The following is a 22,943-nucleotide window of genomic DNA, read 5'->3' as shown; positions in this document are numbered from 1 at the left end:
CTCAATGTGGCCTGACAAGCAGTTCCATGTCCGCGCTCAGGATCCGAAGGCTGGGCCACCACAGCGGAGTGCACGAATTTAACCACCAGGCCGTGGCGCCGGCCCCTGCCCCTTCCACTTTGTAAAGTGGGGGGTTTAGCGGTTGTTGTTGAGTTGGAAATGCTCTTCATATATTCTGGATACTCAACACTTGTCAGACTTACTAATCTTTCCTTCCATTCTGTAAGTTGTCTTTTTGCTTCCTTTATAATATTCCTTGATACCAAAGGTTTTTAGGGGTGTTTTTGCTGAGGAAGATTCACCCTGAGCTGACATCTGTTGCCAGCCTCCCTTTTTTTGTATGTAAGCCACCACCACAGCTTGGCCACTGAGAGAGGAGCCATGTAGGCCTACACCCAGGAAGCAAACTTGGGCCGCTGAAGTGGAGCATGCCAAACTTGATCACTAGGCCACTGCAGCTGGACCCAAGGATTTCTAGTTCTGATGAATAATAATATTTCCATTTTTTTTTGTAGCTGTTGTTTTGGTTTCATCTCTAACTATCTGTTGACAAGTCTGAGATTCACTTGTATGTTTTCTTCCAAAAGTTTTATGATATTAGGTCCTACATTCAGATCTTTGATCCACTTTGAGTTACTTTTAGAACATGCAGTAAGGTTGGGGTACAATTTTGTTTTATTTTGCATTTGGAAATGCAGTTGCTGGGGATACCTCATTTTATATTCCTGGCACCTCTGTTGAACATCAATTGACCATAGATGGATGGATTTATGTCTGGACCCTTAATTCTACTCCACTGATCTGTTCATCAGTCCTCATACCAGTACCACACTGTTCTGATTATTTTTGCTTTGTAGAAAATTTTGGTGTCAGGAAGTTAGTCTTCCAATTTTCTTTTTCTTTTTCAATATTGTTTTGGCTGTTTGGTAAGCCATAGATCCTCTATTAACTTGAGGATTCACTTTCCCTTTTCTGATAAAGTGTTGCTGGAATTTAGAGAAGGAAAGCATGGAATACATAGATTACTTTGGGGGAAGTATTGCCATCTTACAATACAAAACATCTCCCACTCTCTGAGCACAGGATATCTTTCTGTATATTTAGGTCTTTAATTGCTTTCAGTTATGTTTTGTAGTTTTCAGTGTACACATCTCTCATGCCCTACGATAAATTTACTCCTAGGTATTTTATTCTTTTACATGTTATTTTGAATGGACTATTATCCTCATTTCCTTTCTGGAGTGTTCACTGCTGGTGTAAATGAATCCTAGGTGCAGATTGACAACTGAAAGAGACCAGTGTTAAAAGCTACATACTGCACGATTTCATTAAAGGCTATTCTGGGAGTGGAAACTTGTAGTTAGGATAAACATTTCAGTGGACACCAGGAATTTGAGGAAGGGTGGTGAAAAGTGAAGCACAGGTGACGTTCAGGGTGTCGAATTGTGAAGCACAGGTGATGTTCAGGGTGGTGAATTGTGAAGCACAGGTGACGTTCAGGGTGGTGAATTGTGAAGCACAGGTGACGTTCAGGGTGGTGAATTGTGAAGCACAGGTGATGTTCAGGGTGGTGAAACTTCTGTATGGTACGACAATGGTGGATCCACAATGCTATGCATTTGCCAAAAGCCAAAGAATTTTACAGCACAAAGAGTGAACCTTAACGGTTACAATTTAAAAATCATGTAGTAGGTCATGGATCTCAGGGTGGGATACAGACTGTGTAAAACTAATGGCATTATAAATTTTGAGACAAACTTACTGAGTGTGATGGGGGCAACAAGGTCCTGACCTGAGTAATTTCCAAAATGAGTGGAGTTTGCAAGAGTTCAGGTTGAAAGAAGTGCTGTGCCTTCCAGCTGACCGAGCTGTTTCTCATGCGAGGGTGTGCTTCCAACTCTGAAGCCACTGTGCACTTACGCTGGCACTGAACGATTAAGAAAGAAATGGCCTATGATGCTAGCCAGACTTCTTACTGCTGGAGTGGGAGGTTCTAGGCGACAAGGGAGGAGGCTAGAGAGGTCCATGTGGTAGAGTAGTAGGGCTGGAGGCACCAGGACATTCTCGAGCTTAGTTTAATATCAGTAAAGAGCATTAGATTCAGAAATTCTTGTAGATATCTGTGTGTACATTGCTGAGTATACTCACATATTTCCTTGGTCTGCCAGCTGAGTGCTCATAGAAGCAATGACACTCCAGGAGAAAGGGCACACCAGACCAAACTCCTGGTTTCTAATACACTTCCACAGCAAAGAAAAACAGAATTCCTTAGAGACATGGCTAGTTCTAGGGCTTGGAAAGGGAATACTCAAGATGAGGCTGGAGCATCTTGCAGTAGCACAAAGTAAGGAATTGATAAAAAAAAAATACAGAGGAATTCCAAAAGGATCTAGGAGGCAACACCAAAGTGCCCCCAAAGGATAAAAATCTTGGGACAACTTGAACAAAATGAATAACGTAATGTTTAATTTGAATGCAAAGTTTAAAATAAGTATCCATGAGTCCATACTGATGTTAACAAATGAATGAATGAAACACACGGGGGAGAGGACCAATCTCCACATGGAAGAATTCCAAGTAACTGGTGTAATTCTCCCTTCCAGATTAAGGAGCTCCATCCCTTGAGTGTGGCCTCACTTAGGAACTTGGGAGATCCCCTGGATGTCCTTTGATTTGTCCACCAGCTTTTACAAATAAGACCAAAAACATGTTCCCTGAAAAAACTGATAAATTAGAATGCATCAAATTTAAAAAACTTTTGTTTGTGGAAGGCAGTGTTGCAGGAATCTAAAGGCAAGCCACAGACAAAAGGATATAATTCCAAATATCGTATTTGGTAAGTACTTGTATGGTGGAAACACAAAGACACGTACAACTGAACAGAAGAAAACAAACAACTCAATTAAAAAAGGAGCAAAGATCTGAACCTAGCAAACAAGACAAACAGATGGCAAATAAGCTGATGAAAAGACTCTCAACATCACATGTCACTAGGGATTTGCAAATTAAAACAATGAGAGGCCAATACCCACCTCCTAGGATGGCGAGAATCCTGAACACGGGCAGCACCAAATGCTGCTGAGGATGTGGAGCGCCAGGGACTCTTGCCCATCGGTGGGGGCAGCAAAGGCACCCGGGCGGCAGTTTAACACTCTCCTCTGGAGTCACACCTGCACTTTTCACCTGAGGGAGCAGTCCTGCTCTAAGGCAGTAAAACAAATCATTTAAAAACAGGTTCACACAAGAACCCCCATGGGAATGCTTACATCTGCCTTATTCATTGAGCTTCTCCTTGCTCCCTAAAGTTCGCTTACAGGGTGATTGTTGCATGCAGCATCCCCCTTAAAAACATGTGTACACGGTTCTGTTGTTCCTTTTACTCAATTTCTAACCCTGTTTTCTAAGGAAGCCAAGAAATGAATCATGCTCCCTGCATCGCCTCCACCCAGCACAGCTGCCGTCTCCCTCAGGGTTTCTGACATGCTCAGGATGTGGGTTATCACACTGTGTCTTTTGCACAGTAATACACGGCTGTGTCCTCAGATGCCAGACTGCTCAGCTCCATGTAGACTGTGCTCGTGGACTTGTCCGCAGTCATGGTGACTCTGCCCTGGAACTTCTGCGGGTAGCCCATAGCATCATATTCAGGATAGATATATCCCATCCACTCGAGACCTTGTCCAGGGGCCTGTCACACCCAGCTCATAGAGTAATAAGTGAAGCTGTCTCCAGAAGCCTTGCAGGAGACCTTCACGGATTCCCCTGTCTTCCTCACCTCAGCCCCAGACTGCACCAGCTGGAGCTCAGAGGAGACACCTGTGGAGAGAAGACAGGAGTGGATGAAATCCCCCTTCACTGGCCCTGGTCTCCTCCTCATCCTCGGATCCGGGGAACTGATTACCTGTAGCCACTGCCACCAAGAAGAGGATGCTCCAGCTCCAGTCCATGCTGGGGGGCTGTGCTCTCAGGACTTCTGTAGGGGAGGGAGTGGCTGTTGGGTGATGCCCTCAGGGCACAGACATGTCAGTATTTAACTAAGTACACTTCATATCATTTGCATATTCAGGAACCTAAATATTTCACAGTCAATACTTGTCTTAACCTGAGAGAAGGTCGATGACACAGGGACCATGCTTAGTGGGAAGCTGAGATCCCAAGTCCTAATCCTTGTTTGAGGATACATGTCCCCTGCCATTGTCCCTGAACCATTTGCAGACAGACTCCTCCCACTGAGGAACAAGCACGCACAAGAAATGCTCCTCATTGTGAACCCAGCTTTGAATGGCACAGAGACCACCTGGGTTTTGACATCTGAATGTCTTACTCCTGAGGTCAGAGTATCTCCCAAAACTCTGCAACCAAGGGGTTAATAAAAACATCCCTGGCCCCCAGCTCATTATAATTAAGATCTTTAGAAGGTCTAGAAATACCCACTTTGAATGTGGCTCTCGCTGACTTATGGAGTAAGGTAAATGCTCCCATCAGCACACCATATTTGAAGGCACAGCAGCAGTCCTTGTCAAATTCTCAGTATAGATTTTTTTTTTTTCTTTTTTGAAAAAAGAAAACTCTCACAGGAAGCCCCTCTCAATCCCCCTGTGCACCTGCTCCAGGGCTGGAGCCCTGTGCTGGGAGGTTCTGAGCGCCCCCTGCCGCCCAGCCCCCGCCCTGCAGGGAGGGTCCTATCTGGGCTCACAGGGCGTTTACCACTCAGTGTCTCTCGTTCATTACTGATGGCTGTGCCCTGGCTTCAGGATGCTCCTGCAGTGACACCATGTGCATTTTGACATCATCTCTTGAAATAGTGAACTGGCCTTACTAAGCCCACATGCTCTGCAGGGAGACCCCAAACAAGGCCTTTATGAAACCACGGGGGAGCCCCTTCCCTGGAGCTGCACGATGATCTGATACGGTCCACACCCACGGGGAGTCCAGGAACCCTGGGGGCCTTTGGCAGAGCCCCACATCTCCTTCAGGTTCCTCTGCTTTATCATCACATCAGAGATCCCTGCACGTAGAAACCATGGGGCTCCCGGTCTGATCCACACCCACTGTGCCATAACACACACACACATACATCCTGTAGCTGATATTTGCAGTAATGAGCCCCAGATTTGCCCTTCTTTCCTGTACCTGGCACGTGGGCAGTGCTCATCACACAGACTCTAGGCCTGGGTATGTGACCAGCTTTGAGAAAAAGGACAGAAGAGACACGATGCCAGTGGAGACTGGAAAGTGTGTGCACGTTGGGTTTCTTCTCCAAGCGCCTGGAACTCTCCACATGCCTCAGCGAGAAGGGTCCAGGAATGTCCCATGGAAGGTCAGACCCAGGGTCAAACCAGCCCAGTCAGTTTGACCAACACTGAGCCCCCTGGATGTGTATGGAGGGTCTCACTAAACCTACAGACTCAGCTGGGCTCCATTCTCAGAGGGCACAGCCCCAGGAGCTCTGAGGGCAGGGCCGTGAAGGGCCCTCGATGGAGCAACATCCCCATCTCCAGGAGCAGAAGCACCTGCTGATGCAGGAAGAGGGGACTGCAAAAAGTGAGCGTGGTGGGTCGGAGTCCCTGTGGGCCAGAGTGTCTGGGATGGGCCTCTGCTGCTCCCCTTCTCTGGTGGGGGCATCTCTCCTGGTCATCACGTCCCTGTCTCACCTATGCAGGTGGGCTCCTTCGGAGCACTGAGTCATCTTTTTAGTTCTGTAGTCTCTGGAACAGAAGAGCCACACTTAAAAAGCCTCAGTTGGGGAGATGCATCTGCTTCCTGGCCTGGTTAAAATGACTCCAGACTTGAGCCTGATGCTGTCTGTGGAGGGACCATGTGGCTCTCCCTGTGAGGTGAACACATGCTGCCTCTGTCCTGGGGGGCCTCAGATGATTGCAACAGTGCCCCATCCTCCATCCTGTACACAGGGCCCTGTGCAATGCATCCTCGCAGCCCCTCCCCCAAGAGGTGGGGTCTGAGTCTCTACCCCAAACCCTGGCTGGGCCCTGGGACTCACTGCCACCCACCAAGAGGCCTGGACAGTGTGGGGACTCTGGGCTGCCGCTGCTGCCTAGCACCCTCCAGACAACACAAAGTGCATGAGCCTGAGGAAGGGGCTGAGGACAGACTTGGGCAGTCACCCCCCGACTACTCTTAGTCCTGCAGCTGAGGGTACCTGGAGACTCCCATGCCTGATGGAAGGGAGACTGCTGAGAAGTCAGAGGAGGAGGGGGAAGCATCATTTTCAGTGGATTCAGGTGAGGCTGCCCTGCAGGTTCACCAGGTGGGTTGCGCAGCAGCCAGCAGGTGAGCAAGCTCAGCTCCATGAGGGGCACCCTTGCCTCTGCAGGACACCTGGTAACTAGGACGGACTTGGGATCCTCCATCCTCAGGGCTCCATTCTGCTGGTCATCTTCCTTCCTGACCACCTGCCCCATGGACCTCAGGCCCCCGTCAGACATGACAACAGGCTCACTGCACAGTGACCCACAACCATGCAGCGAGTTCCCTGTGGGAAATCCTGTCTCCTCATGGATCTGCACCTCCGGTGGAACCGTGATGATGGACACACCCGGATACACCTGGAGGGTCTGCCTGGAGAAGGTTCTGGGTGGATTTCTCAGTGATTAATCTCCCCTTCCCCTGTCAGAGGCATGAGGGGACAGGTCTGGATCCTCACCTTAGAACCTGGAGGTTTCTGGAGGGAGATTCCACAAAGGTGTGGGGTATGGACCCAGGAGCTCTCACCCTCACACTACCCACCTGTGTCCCCCAGCAGTTCACAGCTACCCTGAAAGTGCTCCACCTCTCTGTGCCTCCAGCGCTTCTGTTCCAGGCGGCTGATCTCACCATGGCTTCTGGATGTGCCTGTGTTTCCGCTTATTGGGGTGGAGGTTTTTCCCAGTTTCTCTGATTGATCAAGGAAAAGTCACTAATTTTCAGTTTTTCCACCTTCTTTTGGTAAGAATAAGAGTTATGATTTCCAAGATCTTTACATGTCAGAGCAGAAACCAGAAGCTCCCTTAGAGGTCCTTAGAGGATGCAGAAAACTAATCTCACCAAGTGCAAGTGGACCCTGGACAGACATCACTGAGCATCTCAGAGATTTCAAGCCTCTCCCAGCAGCTGGAATTCAGAAAGCACAACAGGCGAAGAACCAGGTAAGTCTCATGTGATGTCATGTTCTGGAAGGATGTCCTTGCCCTGGAGGAACCCAGTAGGTGCACCTGGAACCTCACAGTTGGGAACAGGAACTCTCATTCCTTAAACTCAAGACATACCCATGAGAAAGCCGTTTCCCAGAGGGAGGGCAGAGCAGCGTGGAGCAGATGGAGGCGTCCAACCAGGAGCAAACAGAAAGCAAGTAAAATAGAATTGAGAAAAAGTAAAAGGAATCCTTATTAGATGCTTGTGCCCCTCCTAGTCACACTCTGCCTTCTGTGCGTTCTATAATGTTCCATCCTATTGCAGCAAATCTTTCTGAATTCGGAGACATCAGTGGAAGGCACAGAATCATTAATCTGGAAAGGTTCCCTGGGAAAACTGTTAGAAGAGAGGAAGCCCCAGATGCTGGCAAGAAACCTGCTCTTAACCTCCACTGCACCTGCCCTGGGCTGGTCCCCTCTGCTTGATAGCACTTGAGCACCCCCTTGTGTCCTGAGCGCCTCCTGCAGCCCTCCTGTGTCCCAGGTCCCCCTGTCTCCCTGCAGGGAGGTCGGTGTCTGGGTTCACGCTGACTTCCCCTCATTGTGTGTCTTGCACAGTGACACATGGCCATGCCTTCCAGGGTCACAGAGTTCAGCTGCAGCGAGAACTATTTTTAACGTGTGTCTCTGGATGTGGAAGTGTGGATCTGAGGGATGGGCTATAGTTAGTGTTCCCATTATAAAATATCAGCTCAGTCCACTCCAGCCCTTTCTCTGGGAACTGGCGGATCCAGTAACAGCAGTAACCACTGGTTGTGATGGAGAAGCCAGAGACAGAGCAGATGTGGGAGAGGGTCTGTGAGGGCTTCACCAGTCCTGAGCCCACCTCCTGCAGCTGCAGGTACAGGACACTTGGGGACAAGGAAAATCAGTTCCTGTCAGTCATGTGCAGTCACAATCATCCCCATAGATGCAGGTCTGACATCTGTGACACTCACCTTTAGGAGCCATCACCAGGCAGAAGAAGACTCAACAGTCTCATCTTCTTATAGACCACAGCTCTGCCTTCCCCAGAGACCTCAGCCCTGTCTGAGGAGAGAGCTGTGTGCTCCCACAGCCCAAGAGTGGATTTTACCTTCCAGCATCAGGAGAATTTTGCATGTGGGGAGCCCAGTCCTTCTAAGTTGAGAGGGACTGAGGTCAGACCCTCTAGTCCTTCTGGGGCCCCTGCGAGGTGTCTCTTCCCTGAAATCACTCAACGTGTAAGTCTAGGAAGGGGAGCACTTGGTTTGTGAGATGCATTGGATCAAGTCAAAGAACAGCTTCACCTTTCTAACGATAAGGTAAATGTTGGGATAGATGAGTAGATTAAATTTTATAAATCTCATGCTTCTTGAAATAGATATTAAAAGGGATTAGCATTTTTCTAGATAGTTTTGATGCCCAACACTTTACCATATCCACAATTGTCAAATTATAATAATTTTATATATAAATAATATTTTGAAGTCTGCCTTGGTATAAAAATAATCACAAAATTATGGACAGTTCTTCTCATATCTTTTTTAAAAAAATTCAAGCACTTATGACCTTACTTTGATGTGAGTAACTACATCCCAAGCACAGGCATGATGGGAGACCCTTGATTCTTGATGTCGGAAGTTTTAAATTGTGTCTATGGCTCCCTGTGCAAACCCTTCCCTTGAGTCAGCCTGTGGCGTGTTCCAGAGAACCTAAACTCATTACATCAGGAATAATCACACTTTTTCACGGAGAAAAATCAAAAAGAAAAAGAGTGATTTTGCATCTGTATAATCCAGCATCTTGCAAATATTGACATTATTACAGCTGAGGATTAACTGGCCTGCTTTCTCAGCCTAGTGTTAGCAGTGAAGTAAGGGTTCAGAGGGAAGCAATTGGAGAGGGATCCTAGCCTAGATTTGCACCCGGGACAGGGAACTTTAAGCCTGAAGGGAGCCTCTCGCTCCCCAGCGTCCCTCTGCCCCACCCTTGGGGCTCAGGCTTGTGGTCAGAGGGTTCTGGGCTCTCCTGCATTATATATAAAGTTCTTAAAATATTATCAATGCAAATTTTCAACAGGTGTTTAGTTTGAAAATATATTCTCCCAGTCTATGCTTGTGTTCTCATTCTCTTAATGGTATCTTTGGTGGGACAAATGTTTTTAGTTTAACAAAGTCTAATTTATCAATATTTTCATTATGAGTCTTATTTTTGATGTTTTATCTAAAAGCTCCTAAGAAAATTGTCAACCTCCATTGTCCATGATATGGGAAATTCTCCTATGAATGCAGTGAGTATTAACAGTGGTAGAGCCATGTTGTTTGGAATCCATAATGTTGTTGAAATCTGATTTGCTGTGGCCCTCACCAGGAGAGCAACTTTCCTAGGATGAAGTATTGATTCGCTTCAAGGATTAATTCATTTGATTGGACTTTAGAAGGTGAATTGCCCTAGAGTATGATAGCACAGCTAATCAGACTCATCCCTGAGAAATTGTAATATTTAAACATCAAGCAGATGTGGAAGAAACATCAAGGACATGATGGAGTTGCTAAGTAGAGATGACAAAAGAAACCAACTGAGAGATTATTTCAAGAAGATGAAGATGGCCAGCAAGGACTAAGCCTACAGAGAGGTTGTGCAGAATGAGACATAAAGAGGATCAGCTGGAACTCACACTGAGAATGTTAATCATTCCAGGAAGAGCCATTTGTAGAGTTGTTTGTGAAGAGCTAACATCAGAACAAGCGAAACAGATAATGGACCTTACGAGATGTGAAGACTTGGAGGGTACTTAGCTCTTTCAGTTTGTCTTGAGAGAGTAGTGGACATGTTACACTTAAATGGGTGATGGAAATTCTAAAGAATGTTCTCCAGTGCGTTCACTAATATAACCACTCAGGGGATGCTCAGGTACAAGACAGCAGAGGTGATGGTGTCCCCTCCTGGTCACTCTGAGCCATGGAGCCTGCACAGTCCTGATTTCTTCTCAGCTTCCTGTCCATCCTCCTTTGGGATGGAAGAGCTCATCTTTAAGGTCAAGTTTTTACTGTGCAAAGGGGAGAAAATGATGAAGTCACAGACGATGAGGCCATTTTGCATCATTTACCGTGTCCTTATTAGTGACAGAAATGGGCATGTCTCTGGTTGATTTGATATTTGCAACTTTTGTAGTTAGCCCTTAAAGTTGACAATGAAGTCAAGTGATATTGTGAGAGAGGGAGAGTGAGTAGAAACGAATGGCAGGAAGTCATTATTTTAAACGTGTGTACTAAAAGCAATGCTTATTTTAATTACACATTCTCTGCACGGTATGCAAATTAATCATTAGACCACTTAGCTCACTTCTGATTGCTACTTATTAATTTTCCCCTAAAGGCATTTTCACCTGTGGTTCTGCTCTCTGTTCTGCTCTGGGTCTCTTCCATAAATAACTGTGGCTCTGGAAGGTGTTACCTGTGTATCTGGGCTCTGTTCACTGAGGACATGGGGGTGACCAGCCCATCCAGCCCATTCCCTGATCACCGTTGACCTGAGCTGTCTGTAGACATGTCCACTGTGGTTTTCTGCAGAAGGTGAGGCCAGCTGGACAACTCTGACATAGGTGTGTGTGTGGCCAGAGGTGTCCTGAGGTCAGCAGCCAGCTGTGACCTCACCAGATCTAAAGCTTTTGTGACCTCAAATTATATGTGCACAATATGTGGGCTCAGCAGGGAGTTGATGTCAGCTTCAGACCACGTGTCTGTTGTTATTGAATCAGGTTCATTTTTGTCTGCTGCCAAGAAAGCCAAACACCGAGATGATGAGATTGTAGCTGCCAGAGAGTTTACTCACAAGGCAGCCACGTGAGGAAGTAAGAATATGAGCCTCAAATCCACTTTCCCGAAAATAGGGACTCAGGGGTATTTATCGGATAGGAGCCAAGGTGGTCTGAAATGTGGCGGTAGGTGATTGGAGGTGAGGAGAGGTGAGGTAATTGACGATCTGCGCAAGTGTAGTCAGACTTCATGTCTCTTCATAGGACGCATGTTCACAAAATGGCGGCATTGGCATGATCTGAGGGTGGAGTTTTTAGCCTCTTGACGTCAAAATGTCGCCTATAGGACATCTGTGTGGGCCCAGTTGATGAGTTGATGGTCTCAACCGGCCTGAAGTGGACAAGGAATTCTAATTCCTGAAAAACAGCTCACACACCCATTGCCGTGGTGACGCAGGCTCCAGGGAGATGTTATCTACAGGAGCCTAGTGGGAGTCAGATAGCATATTGCCTAAGCAGCACAGTTAACAACGGGTGGGTTACGCAGCTAAAAGCTGTAATCAGTAATCGCCAAAAGGAGAAAACTTTAGTACCTAGATACTTAATCATCAGTGGCTGTTTGCCAGTTTCACTGTGACCTGCCCTGGTGTGTCCACAAAGGGATGGACACACGAATGTGCATTTGGGGAATTAGTGAGGTCAGATGCATTGATTGTCAAACTTTACTGATTCTCCACTCTGTACCTCACACCGAGAGGAGAGCTGGGAAGAGCAAGAAGGCCAAAGACCCAGGGATCTCGTGCTTAGGACAGATCTAGTAGGAATTTAGACAGTAGAAGGAGAGGGTGATAGGTGCGGGGTTTCTGTGGGATACTCGAGGGAAAGCAGAGGCGGGGCAGGGATCAGGACTCTGTCCAGCTGGTTCTCATTATCCACCTGGACTCTCCATGTGGAAGCTGAGAAATACATGTTGCAACACAACCTCCAGGGCTGCTTTCAGAGACACCACCCAAAGCACTGCCCAGCAGGGCTGTGATGGATTTACATCTGTGCCATGGTCTTCCCGTCTTCTCCACGTGGGCTCTGAGAGCTCTGTCTGGCCCTCAGGCAGGCTACTTCTCCATCCTGGAGGCTGATGGGCAAAGAGAGAGTGTGGAAAGTTCTGAAAATCAAAGTCCTGCAGACTGCATGAGGAGTGAGAGGTGCAACTGCCCAGAGAGAGCAGGACTCCCTGCGGCAGATTCCTGGTGATGCTACATGGGGACAGATCTGTGCCTGTCTGAGGGAAGGGGCTCCCGTGGGAACAGATGTATGTTTGCTGAGAGCAGAAAGGATGAGCTCAGCGCGTAGGGAGTGAGGATTTCATGGATGTTTCTCTTTGTGGGAAATGCTTCCCAATCACAGGGATGGTGAGCATCCTCAGGATGATCCGTTTTTCTAAAGAAAGAAATTTGGTCCCACAGAAACCTGGTGAAGCATTGAGCCCCAGTGACTGGAAACATCTTACCTGGAAACAGAGAATGCCACTTACTCCTTCCTCACCTGCAGTGAGAATGGAGAAATTAGGGTCACAAAGAACAAGGCAAAAGTGTCCCTGGGGACATCGGAGAGCTCCAAGGGGAGAGAAAGTCCACGATAACAACAGGAAACCTGTTCTCAGCCCCTCGGTGCACCTGCTCCTGGGGTAAGTTCCCTCATTCACTAGGTACTGAGCCTTCCTAGTGGTCCTGAGCGCCCCCTGCTGCTTTTCCCTCCTGTCTCCCTGCAGGGAGGTTTGTGTCTGGGCTCACACTGACTACTCCTCACAGTCCATCTATCACACGGTTACGCCCAGCTGTGTTCTTAACTCTCCGGCTGCTCACGTGCAGATACGGGTGTTGTTGGAGTTGTCTCTGGAGATGGTGAATCGGCGCTTCACAGAGTCAGCGTTGATTGTACTACCACCATTCCAGTTAATGGGTGACACACAGGCAAGCCCTTTTCCTGGAGACTGGTGAACCCAGTTCATGGCGTAGTCATCAAAGATGAATCTAGAGACTGCACAGGAAAGTCTCTTAGAGCACCCCGCCCCCGTGTATACCAAGCCTCCTTCAGACTCCACCAGATGCACCTCACTACCAACACAAAGACATCCTGGTCAGGAAACTGTTACAGATCCACTGCTTCTCTCGCTCATATCTTCTCACATATCTGGCATCTGTTGTTCTGCATAAATTCTCTCTTAAAATAGCAACAAGGAAAACCCAGCTCAGCCCAAACTCCATGCTGAGTCGTCTGTGTTCAGTCCTGATCACAGAATGGGAACACCCTGTTGCTGTGGCTCCTCTCCAGAGCTGCAGAGTCAGGGCTGGGCTGGTTTTCATCAGCAGACGGAGGGCCCTATTGCATGTCCTCTGACTATATAGCAGGCTCTGGGGCTGCACATCAGCATAAAGGGCAGAGTCCCAGAGTGTGACGTGTCCAATGCTGATGCTTTAAAGTAAGCAGGTGAGCCTCCTTCGCTTTAAATCTGGGCATGTGGCTGCCTGTGAGCGGGGCCACGGGGCAGGTAGGTCTGAGCACATGGGCCTTTTAAGACATGTCTCCCAGATGGCTACGATCTTGTAGGTCTTGGGATATGAGCATCTGGCTTTTCAAAGTGAGACACTTGGGAATCCTGTTGTAGTAGTCCTTTCACAGAACACTCTCTCAACACCAGGTCAGGTACAGAAGCCATTTGTCATGGATGAAGCCTAACCCACTTACCCATGCCCTTGAGGATTCATTCAATACCACAGCTATGGCATTGTTCCCTTGAGTAGGGCCATTTCGTTTCTGGCAGAATGTCTATGTTCCTCATCCAAATGCTGAGGGCTCACTATCTTGTAGTCATCACAGGGACCCAAGAAGCATCCTGTACAATGATGTCTCTACTTTATGAGAGCTCATCAACCCATGAGATGGACATCTTTGATGGGGCTCCTTCTAACCAAAGTTAGGTTTCCATTCTGAAGAAATGTGGAAAAAATGTAAGCATCCACATGAAACTAAAAACTCTGAAGGACAGATTTTCAATTTTGACCCTGAATTGGTCCTTTCCTCTCCCCTATAACCTGTGACAAACAATGCATCACTATCATCCTTGGCCAACTGGTTCTGAAGTCATCACAGCCACAGCACCCAAAGAAGACAGCAGAGCCTCACACACAGTTAATTCAGTGCTTCCTACTTGGAATAAAGAAACACGTATTTCTGCAAGTAGACACAGAACGTGTCATAGAATGACTTAGGATGAGTCCCATATTCTTCAAATTTTGGAATACTTTTAGAATTATAGGTATTAAATCTTCTTTGAATGCTTGGTAGAATTCTCCAGAGAAGCCATCTGGTCCTGGACTTTTGTTGTTTGAGAAGTTTTCAATTACTGTTTCAATCTCTTCACTTGTGGTTCGTCTAATGCAGATTCACTATTTCTTCTTGATTCAATATTGGGAGGTTGTATTCGTCTAAGAATTTATCCATTTCTCCTAGGCTATTTAATTTGTGGGCATATAGTTTTTCAAAGTATTCTCTTATAATCTTTTGTATTTCTGTGATATCTGTTGCAATTTCTCCTCTTTCATTTCTAATTTTATTTATTTGAGCCTTCTTGCTTTTCTTCTTGGTAAGTCTGGCTAAGTGTTTGTAATTTTGTTTATCTTCTCAAAGAGCCAAGTCTTAGTTTCTTTAATCCTTTCTACTGAATATTTTAGTCTCTATTTGATTTATTTGTGTTCTAATTTTTATTATTTCCATCCTTCTGCTGACTTTGGGCTTTGTTTGTTCTTCTTTTTCTAGTTCTGTTAAGTGCAGCTTGAGATTACTTATTTGAGATTTTTCTTATTTCTTGATGTGGGCCTCTATTCCTATGAATTTCCCTCTTATTATTGCTTTTTCCGCATTCCTTAAGAGTTGGTATGTTGTATTTTCATTTTCACCTGTCTCCAGGTATTTTTTAATTTCTCCTTTGATTTCTTCACTGATTCAATAGTTGTTGAGTAGCATGTTGTTTAGTCTCCACATATTTCTGACTTTCCCAGTTTTTTTTTCTTGCAGTTGATTTCTACTTTCATAGCATTGTCGTTAGAAAATATGTATGATATGATTTACATCTTCTTAAGTTTATTGAGGCTTGCCTTTTTTCCCAACATATGGTCTATCTTTGAGAATAATCTGTGTGCACTTGAGAAGATTGTATATTCTGTTACTTTTGGATGGAATGCTCTCTAGATATCTCTTAAGTCAAGCTGATCAAGTGTTTTGTTCAAATTCACTATTTGCTTGTTGACTGTCTGTCTGGATGACCTGTCCATTGATGTGAGTGGGATGTTGAGGTCCCCTGCTATTATAGTGTTGCTGTTAATTTCTACCTTTAGGTCTATTAATACTTGCTTTATGTACTTTGGTGCTCCTGTGTTAGATGCATACATATCCATAAGTCTTATGTCTTCCTGGTGGGCTGTGCTTTCATCATTATATACTGTCCATCCTTGTCTCTCATTGTCTTTTTTTGTCTTGAAGTCTGCTTTGTCTGATACAAGTATGGCAACACCCACTGTCTTTTGTTGGCCATTATCTTCAAGTATCGTATTCCATCCCTTCATTCTGAGCCTGTGTTTGTCTTTAGAGCTGAGATATGTTTGCTGGAGGCAGCACTTTGTTGGGTCTTGTTTTTTAACTCATCCATCTACTCTGTGTCTTTTGATTAGAGAAGTCAATCCATTTACATTAGAGTGATTGTTGGTATATGAGGGCTTAATGTGGCCATTTTCTCTCTTGTTTTCTGGTTGTTCTACATTTCCATTGTTTCTCTTCCTTTGTATTTCTAACTGCCGTTTCATTTTGGTGGTTTTCTGGGGAGATTTTATCAGTTTTCTCTTTTTGTGTGAATCATGCCTCTGCTCTGACTTTTTGTTTAGTGGTTACGCTGAGGTTTGTATAAAAGATCTTGTAGAAAAAATAATCCATTTTCTCATAGCTTCTTATCTCCATTAGCCTAAGCAGGTTCCATCCCTTTCCTCTTCCTCTTCTGAGTTATTTTTGTCACCATTTATTCTGTTTGGTGTTGTGAGTTTGTGACTAAGTTGAAGTGTTTACAGTTACTTTTGATGCTCTCCTTCCCTTTGCCTATTAAGTTATACTTGAGTATTTGTTCCCCTGTTTTGATAGAGAGCTGAAGTTTTCTGATTTTTCTACTTATCTCCTTGCTTAAAGCTTTGTAGACATTTGCCTTTTTGTTTCTGGTGTAAGGGCATCTTTAATCATCTCTTGTAGGATAAGTCTAATGGTAACGAACTCCTTCAGCTTTTGTTTATCTGGATAAGCTTTTACTTCTCCATCATATGTGAAGGAAACTTTTGCTGGATGGAGTAATCTTGGCTGAAAGTTTTTGTCTTCCAGTATTTTGAATATGGCATTCCATTCTTTCCTAGCCTGTAAGTTTTCTGCTGAGAAATCTACTGAAAGCCTGATGGGGTTCCCTTGTAGGTTATTTTCTTCTGCCTTGCTGCCCTTAATGTTTTTTCTTTGTCATTGACTTTTGCCAGTTTCACTATTATATGCCTTGGAGAAGGTCTTCTAGCACTGATGTGGTTAGGCAATCTATTAACTTCATGTATTTGTAAATCTGGTTCCTTCCCCAGGTTTGGGAAGTTGTCAGCTATTATTTCTTTTTTTTTTTTTTTTTCAGCTATTATTTCTTTGAACAAGCTCTCTTCACCTTTTCCCTCTCTTCTCCCTTTGGAATATCTATAATTCTATGTTGCTTTTCCTAGTTGAGTCAGATATTTCTTGAAGAATTCCTTCATTTTTAAAAAATCTTAGTTCTCTCTCCTCTTCCACCTGTAGGATTTCTATATTTCTATCCTCCAACTCACTAATTCTTTCCTCCATAACATCAGCTCTGGTTTTTAAGGATTCTAGATTATTATTTATTTACTTATTGTTTTTTTCATATCCAGAATTTCTGCTTGTTTTTTTTAAATAGTTTCAATCTCTTTGTTGAAGTATTCCTTCTTCGCATTAATTTTATTACTGAGCTCATTGAACTTTCTTTGAGCTTTTTGGTAACTTGTTGAGTTTCTTTAAGTTAGGTATTTTGAATTCTCTGTCATTTAGATGGTAAATTTCTGTGCCTTCAACATTGTTTCCTGGAGAATTGTCATTTTCCTTCTTGTCTGAATTGTTGCTGTAGTTTCTCATGGTGTTTGATGAACTAATCTTTTGCTGGCACATTTGTGGTAGTATTAGGTCACAAATTCCACCTGATACTTCTAGAGGGAAGCAGGAGCTGAGTTTCTGATCCTACCCTGTCTTCTGGAAGCTGTAGGGGTACTATGGGTGCTTTTACTGGCCTGGAAAGTGCTCAGATACCTGTATAGACTGTGCTTGGTGGACTGAGCTTCCTTGTGGGGACTGAGCCAGGGCCACTCTTTCAGGCCACAGGGGCATGGTGGGCTCCGCCACCTCCAGGAGGGGATCATCAGCCAGCTAATGGCAGCAGCCATCTTTTCCTACAATTGCCCCAGTACATGTTCCCACTTTTGGGGGGCACTTGTGTGGGCCAGGAATGTGCTTGCCCAGGCACGTACATAACGCCACCACCTCTTTGTGTGGTCACACTGACCACTGTGCTTGGTAAGTGGGGCTTGCTCATGGGGACTGAGCCACGGCCACTCATTGGGTCCACAGGGGCATGGTTGGCTCCTTGCTGCCAGGAAAGCAATCACAAGTGGGCTAAGGGCTGCTGCCACCACTTTCTACATTCACCCTGGGGCACATCCCAACTTTCTGGGTGCAGCAGTACTATGGGTGTTTGCACCAGGCTAGAAAGCATTTGTGTGCATGCACAAGGCTGCTGGGGATGGATAGGGAGTGTTCACCTATCTCCACCACTTCCGGGAGAGCCAGTCAATCCACTTTCAGATGTATACTTGTGTGGGTCTCTCAGGCATCCTGTTGTGGTGTGTGGGTTTCCTCCATGGGTCAATGAATATCCATTTAGTTGTGGTTCAAAGGGGGAAGACGTAAAGGGAGCAGTTCACTCTGCCATGTTGCTGACATCACTCTGATGTCAATTTTAATTCTTCATCCCATTTTAACCAAACAATATCTCCTTGGTTACTAATGGCCATTTGCATTTAAAAATTAGTCCATGAAGAGAGGACTGAAGGAGGGTCCTAGGCAATGGTGAGTGAGAAAGTCCAGTCAGCCTTTCCTAGGTACCCTCAGTAACCAGTCTGAGTCAAAAGCTGAGTTCTAGATAAAGTTCATGAGCCCTGGGATTTAGAACACAGAAAAAATCCTTTCTTTGGAAAACCAAAAAAGAAAAGAGAGATCTTGGAACAAAGACTAGAGAAAATGTAAATGGATTACCAGAGAAAGAAACAATCAGATCAGTTTTGAGTCTGATATGCAATTTTACCTGAGGAGGAGTAGATGTGAAATCAATTGGGTTTTATGGTCTCTGACCCTGGCTTAGACTCTCTCTTATCTGTAACCCCAAAGATCATTCTATTCAGGAAATCCCACTGAGGTCTCTGTTCTGAGTATGATCAGAAAAGAATGACCAGGTTCCCTGGAGCTTGCTCAGGACTCCAATCCTGGTGACCACTTGCAGAGTCAATTCTGCCCCATTTGGTGACACTGTGTTTTGTGAATATGAGAATAGGTCCTCCTGTTACAACAAAGTTTTCTCACTCTGATTTCAGAGGTTATCATAGAATCACACATCAAGGGATGTTCACTGGAGGACGTGCTAGATAAAGAGAAAGTCTCTGATGCTGACAAGAAATCAGAACTTTACCTCCATCTGCACCTGATCCTGCAACTGCGACTCTGTGATTCCTGGATATTCATTACCCCCTGATGGTCTGGAGTATTGCTTGGTGGATCCTGAGCAGCCTCTGGTGGTCTTGAGTGCCACATGGTGTCCTGAGCACCCACTGGTGGTCAGGAGTGTCCCTGCAGCCCAGCCCCTCCTGTCTCCCTGCAGGGAGATTTGTGTCTGGGTTCACACTGCCTTCCCCTCACTGTCTCTCACACAGTAATATACAGTCATGTCCTTGGTGGTCACAGAGCTCAGCTGAAGGAAAACTGGGTCTTGGATTTGTCTCTGGAGATGGAGATGGGGCTCCTGAACTACTGGCTGTACAATGTGCTACCGCCCTTAGTTATGCACCCCATCCAATTCTCTTCCTTCACTGGGGCTTGTAGTTCCATTCATAACCACCGGATATGGAATAACCAGAAACAGCACAGGTAATGGAGAGGCTCTGCAAGAGCTTCATCTTCCCGGGCTTGAATCCTACAGCTTCATCTAAGACACAATACCTGAAGATAAGGAGAATCAGTTCCTGTGAGTCAAGTGCAGTCACAACCATCCCCATAGACTCATGAGTGACATCTGAGACACTCACCTTGGGAAGACGTCACCAGGCAAAGGAGAAGATCCAACTGTCTCGTCTTCTAGACCACAGATCTGCCTTCGCCAGAGGCCTCAGTCCTGTTTGAGGAGAGAGCTGTAAGCTCCCACACAGAAAAGTGGATTTGGCTCTCGAGTGTAAGGAGAATTTTGCCTGTAAGGAGCTATATCCTTATAAGTGGGGAAGAGCTGAGATCGAACTCCCCTGGTCCCTGCAGTGCCCAAACCACAGACTCTTTATACTTTTTCAGTTTTGTTGTAATTTGATAGCTCACTTTCCCCTTTATCTACCATAATTGGTACTTTGTGATACATTTATGCAGAACTTTTAAGCATAAAATTTAGCTGAGATTTAGCGAAGTCCAATTTTTCCTGAGGCCAGTCATTTTTCATTGATTTCCATTACATCCAGTGGAGGCTTTAACTTAATCTCCCTAAAGATTTGATCATCATTATCAATATTATCATATTTCTCATTGATGATACATACTCAATTTTTACCATCAATGCTAGTGTTACATGACATCACAGTGTTATCATAGTACAAATTAGTTTAGTTACAGAGCAAATCACTAGTAATGAGAGAGGTATTTGCCTTCCAAAGGCAATCAGTCCTAGATGCTATACCAGATATTCCAATGGGAGAGCTGTCCTTAAAGTTTGTGCTTGGATTTGGTATTTCTCTATTCCAAGTGACTTGGGGCAAGAGTATTCACCTCATCTCAGTTTACGGATCTTTACTGTGATTATTTTCCATTTGTACTATTTATAGATTTCTAATCTGTCATCAAAAATTGGTCCAGATGATCATTATATCCTATGACCAAAATGTCTCTCAGAGCAGAGGGTTAAACATTTAAATGAGATGCATTTGAAGGTGACCACTAATGAATTCACCAAGGGGAATCAACATCATGATCAGAGGGAGAATTGAAGATACAAGAGGGTTTCATGTGAGGGAGATGTGGAAATTCTAACGGATGGCTTATTTTCCCATATAAAGAGTCCAGAAGATAAACTCAGAACAGAGGGTGAACTAGGCCACATGTCTGAGGATAGTGGAGAGACTGTGTTACAGTTATTGTGAATATGGAAGCGTGAACTCTGCAGAGAACCACGGCAGTGCTCCTGGATCATGTTAGTTCAGTAGAGTCTGGTGTGATGAACATGTACGACATTCAGTTTCCCCATTTTTGTTTTTCTTCTCTAGACTCTGCTGGAAGAACTGCTTCAAATGCTGGGAGTATAGATGAAACTCAATCACAATTAGGACTTTTTTGGTGAAGCTATAGGTAGATATTTGGGAGTAATTAAGTTTCCTTTATGGAAATTTGCTTGTTGACAATCTTGATGTCAATCTCTAATATGGAATAACAGAGTCTAAATGAAATCATTAGTGGTATAAACAGCGTCATTTTTCCTTAGCCATCAGCTACAAAAGCAATGTATAATTCAAACAGCCTCCTCTCATTGGAGCTGTGGTTCTAATTTCATATGAAAAAGTGAGCACCCTCATCGATGCAGCCTCACTTCCCCATCGGGGTTCATTGTCTCTGCTGACCTGTGACACAGTTCTGGTCAGGGAGGCAGGAGAGACGCTCTGTGGGCCATGCCTGGTTCTTCAGAAGTTAATTTTACAAAGAACCACCTCCTCTTCTCCCCGTCCCCTTTCATGTCTTACTATGATTGTTAAGTGCAATAAGTAGTCAGATTCTATATTTGATGTTTGACTGCTGACAGCCAAAGGCTCATTCCTCCCTCTTCTTTTGCCCCCCTCCCCACAGGAAATCTGATAAGAAGGCAGGGGTCTGCTCTTTTGATGTCAGTGGGAGACTGAAATCAACCTCCTGTAAGTGGAGCCATCACCCTTCCCCACCACTGAACCACAACTAAAGCCCTGAGCAAGCCTCCTTTCCTGGTTGTATCAGAGCATTTCTGACTTGCTGAAAGGCCTGCCTGCTCTTCCCAGAGATTTCAATCGTGTACATAATAGATCTTTCACATTCCCGTGGTGTGTGTGCTTCTCATCAGACTGGACATCCATACCAAGCCCTGAGGGGGGGAGGTCCCCGTGCCTTTGCAAGTTGTCACCTTCTGTTGGTGCCATGAGCATGGTGCCAAGCCTTTACCACCACCAGGGTCTTTCCTCTCTTGCTTTGAATTCATAGTGCCTCTGTGGCTTGATGTCCAGCCTGCACTTTATGCAGCTGCTTGCTGGCTAGTTGGACACTGAGCTGTGTTGTGTGGAGCTGCACTCTGGAATCCCATAGAGTCTCTTCCATAGATTTAGCTGATGAATATCAAAAACCTAGATAAGTAATTGGCATTTAGGGAGTAACTGTAAGTGTAGCTGTCTGTGAGTGACTCTGTAATTTGTGCTTGTGAGAATGTTTTCCTTCTATTACAACAGACTTTTCTAATTCAGAGACTACAGAGGCGAGCTAAGAATCACAAGTCCAGAGAGATTATCTTGGGGAAACTTTTATAAGAAAAGGAAGCCATGACAGGAAACCAGTCCTTACCCTCCATCTGCACCTGCCTCTGTGATGGTCCTTGAGCGCAGGGGCCCTGAGCGCCCCCTGGTGGTCCTGAGCCCCTCCTGCAGGGAGGTTTGTGTCTGGGCTCACGCTGACTTCCCCTCACTGTGTTTCCTGCACAGTAATACACGGCCGTGTCCTCGTCTCTCAGGCTGTTCATTTGCAGATAGAGCGTGTTCTTGGCGTTGTCTCTGGAGATGGTGAATCGGCCCTTCACGGAGTCAGCGTAGTGTGTGCTACCACCACTCCAGCTAATGAATGACACCCACTCAAGTCCTTTTCCTGGAGCCTGTCTAACCCAGTGCATGGCATAGTCATCAAAAGTGAATCCAGAGGCTGCACAGGAGAGTCTCAGAGACCCCCCAGGCTTCACCAGGCCTCCCCCAGACTCCACCAGCTGCACCTCACACTGGACACCTGCAAACACAAAGACATCCTGGTCAGAAACCTGTCACACATCCACTGTTTCCATCCCTCACATCCTCTCACGTACTCAATGTCTCCTGTTCTCCATAAATTACCTGTTAAAATAGCAACAAGGAAAACCCAGCTCAGCCCAAACTTCATGATGAGTCGTCTGTGTTCAGTCCTGATCACCGAATGGGAACAATTGTGAATCTCAGGGCTGTGGCTCCTCTCCAGAGCTGCAGAGTCAGGGCTGGGCTGGTTTTCATCAGCAGAGGGAGGGCCTTATTTGCATGTCCTCTGACTATTTAGCAAGCTCTGGGGCTGGAGGTCAGCATCAGGGGCAGAGTCCTAGAGTGTGATGTGTCCAAGAGCAGAAATCTGGTAAGAGTTAACCTCAGGATCTGGGCCACTGTGCCTCAGTCCTCAACTCGACTGCCCTCCTGAACCAACTCCAGGACCGGGGTGGGCAGGCCTGGTGAGCTTTGGAGAAGCCCCTTCCTGTAATGAGGACATGTATGTCTTTTATGAGTTCTACTACTTATCTAGAATTTATAGTCAAGCAATGTATATATTTTCAGAAGTTTCTGAAATTTCACATTATTGTCCATCTGCCTATAAGTTTTTAAAACCAATGATGCCTTTTTGTACGG

General features: G+C 45.5%; 1 gene segment (V, D, J or C); it reads right to left on the bottom strand.

Moving 5' to 3' along the window:
* Positions 1-3,499: 3,499 nt before the first annotated feature.
* LOC124230803 (immunoglobulin heavy variable 3-43D-like) lies at positions 3,500-22,512 on the bottom strand. The segment is given in 5 exon segments: positions 3,500-3,619; positions 3,776-3,816; positions 3,902-3,973; positions 21,976-22,302; positions 22,407-22,512. Coding segments are annotated over 5 exon segments (606 nt in total).
* Positions 22,513-22,943: the final 431 nt, after the last annotated feature.

The sequence above is a fragment of the Equus quagga genome, chromosome 20, assembly GCF_021613505.1.
Source record: "Equus quagga isolate Etosha38 chromosome 20, UCLA_HA_Equagga_1.0, whole genome shotgun sequence".
In the NCBI taxonomy this organism is placed as follows: Eukaryota; Metazoa; Chordata; class Mammalia; order Perissodactyla; family Equidae; genus Equus; species Equus quagga.
The sequence above is the reverse complement of the archived record's forward strand: the minus strand, read 5'-3'. Positions and strand labels throughout refer to the sequence as shown.